Genomic DNA, 12,207 nt, shown 5'->3' on the forward strand with positions numbered 1-12,207 from the left:
CAAATTGTAACTGGACGAACAATGAGAATACTTTGATGCTACTTCCCTGGGAAGATATGATACAATTTACCTTGATAGACACATTTGTATCTTATAGGTTTTTCCTATTATTGTGTGCGCGCCAGAATGGAGCTCTGTCAGGCACCAGCTGTAGCTCTTTTTGTTATCAGGGTTGTCTTAACAGCATTATAACATGAAACAAACTTTAACCCAGTAAGGGGACAGATGCAAAAAATAAAAAGGGTATTAAAAAGTTAATCGGGAAAACATTAGATTAATTGTAAAGGATGTGTAGGATGGAGCTGCTGAAATAAAGGCTGTCAGAGAAGGGTATAATTAATTTTGGAGACAGCCAAGAGAAGATGTGTATGTGGGATATTAGGCTGTCAATAACAATAATAAGCGAATATGGCACATTATAATGGAGAAATATGAGAAAACAGGATGAAGGAGATATGAAGGAGAGAAACACATTAATGGTGAGGGGAAAGACAATATCTAGAGCAGTGGTTCCCAAATGGTATGTCTGGGCACCCTAGGGTGTCACGAGCCTCTTGCACGGGTGCCTCCACTTGGTGATCCAGACCAAAAGTGTTAGGCAAAACCGGTGTTAGTGGCTGCCAATCATAAAACACGTGGACAATATGAAACTTAACTCTTTACGCCACTGAATAAATGAATGCATGGATTACTTAATTTGATGTTTTTTCCTACATTTAGTAATAAAAAAACAACTTTTATGGTAGGGGTGCCGTGAAAAAAGTGCTCATACTCTAGGGCAGGCATGTCCAAACTATGGCCCTCCAGCTGTTGTAAACTACATGTCCCATCATGCCTTGCCACATTTTTGCTATTAGGGGATGCTAAAACTATGGCAAGTTTCACAACAGATGGAGGGCCACAGTTTGGACATGCCTGCTCTAGGGCCTTGATGGCTAACCTTCACACTCCAGATGTTGCTGAACTACACATCCCAGCATGCCCTGCTTCAGTGTTAGCATGGCCAAATAGCAAAACTGTAGCAGAGCATGCGTGGATGTGTAGTTCAACAACATCTGGAGTGTCAAGGTTTGCTGTGACGGCTCTAGGGCACTATGATTCAAGAAGGTTTGGGAACCAATGATCTATGGAATCACACAGTATATCAGAGAAGGATAAATACTAAGGAAGCCGAATGATACGTATGCTGAACTTTAGTAAAACATTACTGCTGTATATTGCCAATAATGAAATACATTGTTTATAAATAGGGAACTGAGTTTGCCGTAAGTGGGGTGAGAGTTGGAGAAAAGGACCACTGAAGGGAACTTCTAAAGGTGCGTATACACTGGATGTTATTTTGAACAATATCACTCATTTTGGCCCTTCTGATCGATATCGTTCAAATTATCGTAAAGTGTGTATGCAATGAAAAATAAAGGATGCGTGCTCCCACGGTCGTTAATGAGGGTTTTGGGCGTGTGAACATGCAGCTCATTTTTGGCTATGTCATCACAAAAAGCTGCATATTACTAGACTTGTTCAACAATGGGGTCAATCCTATTAGGACCGAAGGGTAGGAGGTGCCATTTGGGTGCTGTATTCATGCATTTAATTTCTAAAAACGGCACCCAAATTAAGCCGAATTCACACCCTTTGCTTAAAATTGCTTGCACCCCCTATGGAGGTGCGAGTGCTTTTAAGCAAATTCAGCCTGCCTCAAAGTTAGCCCAGTGCTCTGATGATTCGCACTCACGAGTCATCTGCAGGGAATAGGATCAACCCCAATATCTTTCACTCAACATATTGTCTACTTTGTATGGGCATTAAGGCTTAAATCAGGCATGTCCAAACTATGGCCCTCCAGCTGTTGTGGAACTACAACTTCCACCATGCCTTGCCACAGTTTTGCTATTAAGGAATGCTAAAACTATAGCAAGGCATGCTGGGATGTGTAGTTTGACAACAGCTGGAGGGCCACAGTTTGGACATGCCTATCTTAAATTATAATTTTTACAGATTATGAGGGTGTATTCCTGCTTTTCATAACAGTTCAGTAAGAGACATTATGGCACATTATGGGGCAGATGTATTAAGCCTTAAAAATAGATAAATGCAGGGGTGATAAAGAGTGATAAACGCCCAGCCAACCAGCCCCTAACTGGCATTTTTAAACACAGTCTATAACATGTCAGTTAGGAGCTGACTGGCTGAAGGTTTATCACTCTTTATCAACCTCACGTTTATCTCTTTTTAATTCTTAATACATCTGCCCAATTATGTTTTCCCTTGGAGAAGGTCATAGCTACTTGTCAGGACAGGACCTTTGTGCAAAGCGAGAGCTTTTTGACCATCAAAGTAAATTGTTTAGTTGGTCTATTCTATTCTCGTTTATGCAAGTTTTCAATCACCAAGTTAGACACAATGAGCCTGATTCTGAGGTGAAAATAAAGAAGGAAAGACTGACCTCTATAATACACAGCTGGAAACTCTACCAATATCTATAGTATTGCAGTTATAAATATTAACACCTTTGGGCTGCTCATTTCACAGTACATGTTCACAGAGCAGGCAGTAAATACAGTTAACTTAAAACGAGCCACACAGTAGGACTCATCAATGAGCGGAAGTGGGAGAAATGAAAATTTTCTTTATAAAAAAAAAAATAATAATAATTTTTAAAGGGAGAAATTACTTTGTGACACCTATTTTGAAATAACTACTTATAACTACTGTTAAACCTGGCTTTATAGAATCTAATCCAAGCTCTATATAAAAAAAAAATGGCAGACAGACAGACAGACAAGAAATAAATGGAGGCACTTAATGAGCATTTTGATTTAATTGTGACTGCCCATCACTTGCAAACGGAGCAACATAATTCAGATGCTATCTACACTAAGGAACGTCTAAGTGCTGGTAAACTGTCTTTAAAGGTGAAAGTAAATAAATGTTTTAGTGTAAAAAATACCACTACTACCTCCAACTGCATGTTATGCAGGGTCAGATTGGGAACTGAAAGTGGCACTAGAAAAGTTTATAGCAATGGTCCGACATGGTAAAATCAAAGATATAACATGCCATGTAGCCATGGCAGAACACTGGATGGCAGAGTTACTGTCCTGCAGAGATGGAGTAACAGAACGAATGAGAACACTGCAGTGTAATGAGTACGTTGGGCAGTTTGCTGTGGTGGGGCCACATGTCAGCAAACAAAACAAGCCTCTCATATACGCCAACCCACTTGGAATCTTTCAACAACAGCCCCATGGTCACTCCGCCCCTGTGTTAATCTATAACTTGGGTATGAAATCCCAGCTGTTGAGATCCCAGCAATCAGATTTACTGTACTGAGAAATCATGACGGGTCACAGCATTTTCACCTAACCCAACTTTTTAACAGCCTAAACCTTACCACACTACCACCCCGCCTGACCCACAGATTAATCCTAAATTCCCCCACCCCTGAAGCCCAAGCCTAACCTTCCCCCTAATCGCCCATAATTACCTCCAGGATCAGCTTGGATTCTGTCTGTCAGGATCCCTGCTGGCCTACTGGCTACCAGGATTTTGACCAAATCCTCTACCCTGCCTATGCTATGATATTTGCTGTCCTCGGTCATTTCATTATTTGAAAACATAAATGAATCACATGTGATAATTAAAGTGACTGAAAGAGAAATTGTGCTACATTTAAATTAGAATCTTAATATAGAAAACCAAATTCATGTTCATGTCATGCCTTTCTTTCTATAGGTGCCCATTCACACATCATCTTATTCTAAGGGCCAGATGTATCAAGCTTCAAAAGTGATAAAATGGAGAGTGATAAATAGCCAGCCAATCAGCTCCTATCTGTCATATTTCAAACACAGCCTGTGACATGGCAGGTAGAAGCTGATTGGTTGGTATTTTATCACTCTCAATTCTCTCACTTTTGAAGCTTGATACATCTGGCCCTTAAAGTCTTATACACACATAGCAGGGAAAAAAGTGAAAGAGTGAGCCAGTGAGAAGTTGCCCACCATTGACAACCAATCAGCTTCTGCCTATCATTTTATAGGATGTACTTAATATCTCCAAGCTGTTATACTTCAAATGCTACCTCAAAGTTGCTATGGGCAACCTCTTTACCGGTCTACTCATTACTTTTTCATACATCTCCCCATAGAATATTCTGTGTGACCGACCCTATGGCTATACTGTTGATTTCTTTCATAGCCACAACAAAATCCCAAAACACTGCAACACTGCAATACCAAATGGTTAGAAATATCAACATTCAGTATTCTCCTCACCTTTACCACATGTGCTTCCTCCATAGCTTGGTAAACACAAACACAGAAAGGAGTTGATTTCATCAATGCAGGTGCCACCATTTTCACAGGGGTTGGACAGACACTCGTCAATATCTGTTGAAAACACAGCATAAACACAAATAAAGCATATATCTTATAAGAGTACATAGCTATATGTATCCATATCATATCATTATGTGTGTGTGCATTTATGCAGTACTATTTTTGGTGGAAAAAGAGGTTTAGGAACTCCAGGCACTAAAATTCAATTCAAACAAACCACATATAGACAACATTAGATGCCAAATACCAGGTCACCAAACTGTACCTGAGTTACTACTGTATCATATGTTCAATACTAAAAACCAAAGTGAAAGCCCAAATATATTTATTAAAAGTACATTTTTCTTAAAAACGAGACTTCATCGGGTGTATGACTGGAGCCAATGGAAAAGAAAAATAGTCCAAAAGGATTCAAATGATGACGTATGTTTCAGTCTGAGAGATGACTTACAGTGTATCTGTGCTGTCCCAAACACCTGTGTGCAGCTGAATGAAAAGTGGGCTCCAGACATACACACCTGACTCGTTTGAGATGAAATGCGTTGGATTGTTTAACACTTGCTGTTAAAACCATATGAGATGCTGAAGGTGATGTTATAGCATCGTTTTTAAGAAAAATTGACTTTTAATAAATATATTTTAATGTTCACATTTGTTTTTTAGTATTGAACATATGATACAGGAATAACTCAGGCACATGCACCAAATACCAGGTTGTCTGTCTATCTATCTATCTATCTATCTATCTATCTATCTATCTATCTATCTATCTATCTATCTATCTATCTAATTTAGAAGAGAACAAAAGGAATGTTAAAACAAAAGTTCCTGATTATGTAATATATATATATATATATATATATATATATATATATATATATATATATACAGATCCAATAGCTGCCGGCACTCGCTGGGTTAAAGGTACAGCATGCTCCAGGTGCCAGAACACAATGATGTAGCACTTCCAATGTTCTGGGTAGAACAATAACGGCACTCAGGAGACTGGTTACATGCAAAAACGATATATTGTGGTGTACAGGGGAACGTTTCGGGGAGTGACCCCCTTCCTCAGCCCCAACCTACAGCACTGGGTAACACATTACATTGTCTTTGTAATGTGTTACCCAGTGCTGTAGGTTGGGGCTGAGGAAGGGGGTCACTCCCCGAAACGTTCCCCTGTACACCACAATATATCGTTTTTGCATGTAACCAGTCTCCTGAGTGCCGTTATTGTTCTACCCAGAACATTGGAAGTGCTATATATATATATATATATATATATATATATATATATATAAAAGCACTTACCCCCTCTTACAGGAAAGGATTGGAACAAGCACACGGATATGAAGTGAAAGAAAAAACGTGGTTTATTGTACAAGCATTATTGCACAACAGACAGCTGTTCACCTGACAGCCGTTTCAACTGCATGGCAGCAGTTTTCATCAGAGGTGCCATGCAGTTGAAACGGCATGAACAGCTGTCTGTTGTGCAATAATGCTTGTACAATAAACCACGTTTTTTCTTTCACTTCATATCCGTGTGCTGGTTCCAATCCTTTCCTGTAAGAGGGGGTAAGTGCTTTTATGTTTCTCATATGTACCTGGCACCGGACTATTAACAATTACCTGCATTGAGTGCCATCCTGTGACACATCATTCTATATATACATATATATATATATAAAGTGGTGGTGTGGCACTCGCAACTCTTACTCAGGAACAAGAATAGTATGCCAGTCAAGTTTGCATCATATATATATATAGTTCTCAATAGTTTCTGCTGAAAAAAAGCTATGTATGTATATATGTATGTATGTATGTATGTATGTATGTATGTATGTATGTATGTATATATGTCTGTATGTACTGTATGTACAGTATGTATAGGTTGTAATATCAATCTGTAACTTGTTGGATAACAGCACACTCCTGGTGCTCACTATTTGATGAGCAGTAGCCAGAAGATTGGGGCATTTCCTAATAGGCAATGGAAAGGGGAATACATGGAAGAGATTATTGTTGCTAGAGCCCCTAGCAGAACCCCTAACATTTCCCCTAGCAGAGCCCTCCTTGGGGGAATATACTCAGTATGACAAAGCAGAGTTGCATATTGAATGAAGGTTACCAGATGGAACACCTATAGGCCGGAGATTCAAATCTGCAGAAACCTCCTTGGTTGTTTTATGTTTGAAAGAATTTCCTTCTGTGAAGTTTATTTGTTCCGTAAATCAGTAAAACTTATATTGTTTAGTGTCCGGGTTCATGCCTCAATGCACAACACATAATCTGCTTCTTTAGCCCGGAGAGTTATTCAGCTCTCCCTTGCAAAGTCCTCTCAATGTCAGACTGGAGAGATTATTGTTATAAATATATTCTATACAATGGCAGAAATATGGATATAACAGGGATTGTGGTGGCTGAGCAGCAAGAAGATAATGGAGGATCCCATTCTGGGAACAATGCTGGTTGTTCATGTTACCATATATTAATTCTAATCTACTTGCATGTTGCAAGTTCAATTCAATTTCTTGCAACAATTCCATGAAAAAATAGTTGAATATATTTGTTTCTTACATAAATCACTGTGCAAGGCTATTAGCAGGGGAATTACAATTGTATTAGCTCTGTTTCTTCACAATGCTATAAATGATTTCTAATTCTGAAGAGTCCACAAACTAAAATGAACTATAGGGCCACGGTCATATTATTAGACAGCAGAGAGGCCTTGGAATGCCTCTTTGAGCCAGGTCTGCTCTGTGTACCATAAGATCCTCCCCTTCCTTCTCGCCCTCTGCCTTCACATGACATTCTGAGTGAAAATGGTCTGTATGTCGGTAAATGATAGCCATACTGGAAGCAACAGAGAGATTTTGAACAGATGAATGAGAATCAAATCAACAAATGAATGGTTAAAAGGAACTAAAATTGGGTTATTTAAAGAAAAAAAATGACTTTATATTCAATTGCTGCTTTAATGTTGTTTTATAACTGGGTTTGAATGTACCTATTTCGCAGTTCTCTCCTGTGTAGCCTTTGTGACAGATACAACTGTATGTGCTTTCATTGGACTGGCAGGTCCCCATATGCAGACAAGGACTGTGAGAACACGGTTGAGGTTCTCCTAAAATGTAAACACATTATTAGTGATTTCATAGGGTCCACTTAGAAACATAGAATTTGATGGCAGATTAGAACCACTTCGCCCATTTAGTCTATTGTACACATTGTCACATGTACATGCACACACTAGGGGTAATATACAATCGTCACACAGTTATGACCCCGGTGAGAATTGAACTAATGACTTCAGTGCTACGAGGCAGTAATATGAACCATTACAGCCCTTAATAATATCATTAAAAATGAAATGATGGATTAACATGACAACCCTTTAGTGCTTATTGAGAAAACTTAAGCATTATATAGAATAATGAAGTACTGCTCCTGATTGCTATAGATATTTGATAACACTGTGTATTTCCATGACTTTACTGGTCTTTATATTAATATAACTCCATTCTAATTTCTAATACCCTTTTGTATATAGCCATGTTTGTCAACCTTGGTCCTCAAGGTACAGTACCAGTCCAGGTTTTACGATTAGCCATATTTAATCACACAAGACTTAATTGACACCTCAGTAATTTTTCAAACCATCTGTGTTCAAGCATGGACTAAAGTTTCATTTACATTCATACATTTACTAAAGTTTTGTAAAAAAGGTGATGTTGCCCATAGCAACCAATAATATTCAGTTTATCATTTTCTGGGATGCAACAGAGAAATGCTAGATGGAATTCGGTTGGTTGCTATGGGCATCTTTTCCTATACACACATGCGCAGAGCAGCACCATTGGTCCACTGACAGAATTAGTCTCTATATGAGCCAACCAACCTGAATCACCCCCTAAGTGTGCCTTGAGGACCAAGGTTGGAAACCACTGCTATAAAGGTATATAAAGGTAAATAAATATTCAAATTACAGGTTACTTTCAGTAAATGTACAGATTTATGGGGTAGTTACAGTATTATATATGGATAGATAGAAGGCACTAGTAAAAATAAAATGCAGAAGCAGTAATCTAGTCTATCTTGCTTGACAGACTTTAATGCTGCACTATTAGTGACGGACTGGGGCTGCTTTCCAGCTCTGGCATTTAGGGGTTTTTACCGTATTTTCAGATTCCACCTTTCCACCACAGAGGGTAATGCCACCTTTTTCTGGCGTTACCTTGAGAAGCCTAAGGGCTTATTTTCATATCCCCTGCTGCCCCACACCGGGCTCTGCTGCCCCTCGCCACACACGCCACCCCCCCCATTACCTGCTGTCTGGCATCCTGCTGTGCTGCCCAGACCTAGTGACCTCCTCCTCCCTAGCAGCAGTACTTCCCCATCCAGGTTCAGGGAGGTGGAGGAGCCTGGGAGTCCCTGCAGCTGTCTGCAGTAGGGGGCTCCCAGATGTAGGAAGTGAGAGGGACCTGCGGACACCCTCTCACCTGGCAATGGAGGCTTCGCAAAGGACAGTTCTTTTTTGCAAGAGCTGTCCTTAGTGACACTAATCGTATATTTTCATACATATGTGATTACTATCAATGCAATGTGTGGCGGGATGTACAGCAATTTTTTAGTACATCCCGCCCTAAGTGCCCACGAGTGCATCTTCACCTTGCACTCACATTACAGGGGTGCGGCCATTGCTAACAGGGTAATGCCATGAGTTTTGGGAGTATGGCCTTTTAATGTCTTTAGACAGGCCTTCGCTGAGGGCAATGCCAGCTCTGGCTGGCCTTACCCCATAGAGGCCTATGGCTTCCTCTACGCAGCTGTGTTAGGGATCCAACACAGATCCCTCCCAGCATGCCCACCGCAGCCAACGCCTCTGCACATGTGCAAAGGGACTCCCTGGTCATAGACCCGGAAGTCCAGACCACTAGAATAGGGGGACCTTGGGCAGCTGTCCATTAAGCCCATACGTTAAGATGGACCTGGATGGGCAGCAGTATGTACTGCCGCTGCTTGGTACATCACGCCCAGAGAGAGAAAACGGCTGGTATTTTCTCCTAACTGTAGGAGAAATTTGTCCAGCACTGATTCAGTTACTTACAAATGCCAAACACAAGAGGAAGAAACAAATTGCATTTACCGATAGCCAGAAGAAAGATGAATACCAACTACCAATTATATGTAAGGCATGGCATAATAAAAATAGTTTTTAACATGACATTAAACTGTGTCACATCTTTTATTGGTTGTTTATTTAAGCTAAAGGCACTGCCAAAAATGTCATGCCTCTATGGATAAGAAAGAAGTTGTTATTTTGGGAATATTTACAGGAAGAACACAGTCCTTAAATTTATGACAGCCTTGGAATGGGCTCACTGGGCCTTATTAACAGAATGCTGCTACAAAGTTCTCCCATTTGATTGGCAGAAAGAAAAGAGAAAAGCCGTGGTTGCCATGGCAATGCTGTCACCTGGACATATGAATACAGAAGTGGAATCCACATGCTTAATTTATTTACTGTTAGGTACAAACACAGCGGAGAAAAAAGTTAATTGGTTCCCAGTGTTAAGATTTTTTTTTTTACATTTTAAACAAACCTGTTATTTTATTGAGCTTCCCTATAAATCCCAAAAAGGACAATCATATAAAATAATAAGATGCAAGATTTTCTAGACTCTAGGGTAAATGTACTAAAGCGTATAAAAATGAAAAGAGGTGATATTGCCCATAGCAACAAATCAGATTCTATCATTTTCTAGGACTACACTATTTATTTTCTATTTTTCCATAATACCGCTGGTCCACAACGCTTCTCCATGAATTATTATACACACCTCCTGAGGAAGCCGCTGACAGTCCAAGGCGGAGAAACGCGTAGAGGATAAGGATTGGGGAGAGAAGCTGCCGCCCCACAGAGCCACCATACCATCCCAGCTAGAACCGCACCAAACATTCAGCGGTCGGAGAGGTTTGGTTGGAGACTGCAGACTGGACCCCGTTTGCCCATCCGGATACTAACTTAAGTATTAACTCTAATGATTGTGCACTTTCATAAACAAGTACCGGCAATTAATCAAGAGGCTAATATTACTAACTTTTAAAACATCACTAACCCCCATTTGATTATAATCAAGTTGCATGCTGCTAAACCATTGACTGAGTTCAAAGGATCCTTTATATATTTCTTTGAGGGGAGAGTCCATTTTCATGTTTGTAAGTCTTGTCTGTCCCAATGTTGGCCACATTGATTTATCTAATGTTGTGAAACAATTTAAATAAAAATTTGAATTTAATATTGAACACAGCGCTGTACCACTTTCCTATTTTTTTCTTGTTCTATCCTTTTAAGGGGTTTGGTAATCCCCCTTAGGTACGAGCCGCAGTGTTGAATATCAATCAGCGCTAAATATCACTTTCTTCCTTTTTTTCTTGAATTATTATAAACGTTTACAAAGCCTAGCAACTCCTGCTCTAGTGGAATTAGGTCAGGTGACCGATAGATGCGCTGCCACTACTCTTTCATTAGCCGGGGCCTATATTACTATACTCTATCATCCTTATAAAGAGCCACAACAATAAGCTTCTGACTGCCTCATCAATTGCATAAACACTGATTTTAAAACTGCCCCCTCCCCCCCGACTCCCCGTGGGACACTGCCGGGATGGTCCCATGGTAATCGGGACAGTTTCGAGGTATGCTTTTAGTGAAAAGTGTGCAACAGGCCATTGCTATAAATATGTTTCCCATATACCCACATCAAAATATTCAAGCCAGAATTTGTTCACGTAATACAATATATATATTTTTTTCAACAATTATTAACTTCTCTCCTACTTAATGTGCTGGAGAGCAAATCCATATACAACGCAGAACCCACCAGGCTTGCCCTCTGTTGCCTATGATATTCAACATTGCTAATGCTGGATTAACTTCCTCTTGGGGCTGACATTTTTAAAGGCTCCTTTGTGTGCCAAGGGTGTGGCCTGTGCCATGTGTATGTTTGTAAAATGTATATATGTGGTTTGTGTGTGTAAAAAAATTATAATACATTTATTTAGCACTTTTTTGAGGTTTTATGCCACACTGATACTTATTTTAGTGTTATCTGCTGATGCAGCTATGTTTATGTACCATGCACTTGTCCTTAGTGGCATTGAGAGGGGGAGGGAGTGTGTACTTTTTACTCAGGCCCGGGTCTGCTGGAGGGTGCAGGTGTCAGGTACTTTCTTAAAGCGGGTACTGTGAGTGAGCAGCATACTTGAGAGGAGGGAGCTACTTCAGGAAGGCCACAGAGGGGGACACCAGGCACCAGTCACCAGGTGAGGTGCATGGAGGAGGCAGGCACCAGGCAAGGAGCGGACGTCTGGCAGACATTTGGCAGAGATAGTGGTGGTACTGTATGTGGAGAGCAGCTAGAAGCGATGACCGCCTCTGGGAGATGCAACTATAAAACCCTGTATTGTATTAGTATTTTAAATTGTATTTTAATTTTATTTATATTGGTTATTTTTAGAGGATCCAGGGTGAATACATCTGTGTAAAGTGCGTGGAGATGGTTCCTTTGGAAGCCCATTTCTCTGCTCTAAAGCATACCCTCAAAAATCTTTGCCAAATTGGAAGAAAGCTTTTGCCTCATTGTGGAAACTTTTGAGGATCAGGGGGTATTAGCAATAGATGAGGTGGGTGAGCCAGCTATCTGGGTCACCGTCTTAAGGGGTAATAGGGGGTGGAAGAGGCAGGCCAGTGCTGAGTTAACTAATCCCAACAGATTTACCAGACAGGATGAGGCTACTGTTGACGTTCCTTCATTAATGTTGGGGCTATATGTGACCAACTCCTCTAGCAACCAGGGGACTG

The 12,207-nt window shown here is 40.3% G+C and overlaps 1 protein-coding gene across 3 annotated transcripts in view; it reads right to left on the reverse strand.

The window, feature by feature from the left end:
• Window positions 1-12,207, reverse strand: part of NCAN (neurocan) — a 194,736-nt gene that overhangs the window by 23,858 nt on the left and 158,671 nt on the right. For all 3 annotated transcript variants that reach the window (XM_083180322.1, XM_083180306.1, XM_083180315.1), the window contains 2 exons: window positions 7,351-7,467; window positions 4,278-4,391 (listed from right to left, as the gene is read on the reverse strand). In XM_083180322.1, coding sequence (XP_083036448.1) covers window positions 4,278-4,391; window positions 7,351-7,467 — 231 coding nt within the window. The remainder of the gene's footprint in view (window positions 1-4,277; window positions 4,392-7,350; window positions 7,468-12,207) is intronic.

The sequence above is a fragment of the Crinia signifera genome, chromosome 1, assembly GCF_055691185.1.
Source record: "Crinia signifera chromosome 1, ASM5569118v1, whole genome shotgun sequence".
Classification (NCBI taxonomy): Eukaryota; Metazoa; Chordata; class Amphibia; order Anura; family Myobatrachidae; genus Crinia; species Crinia signifera.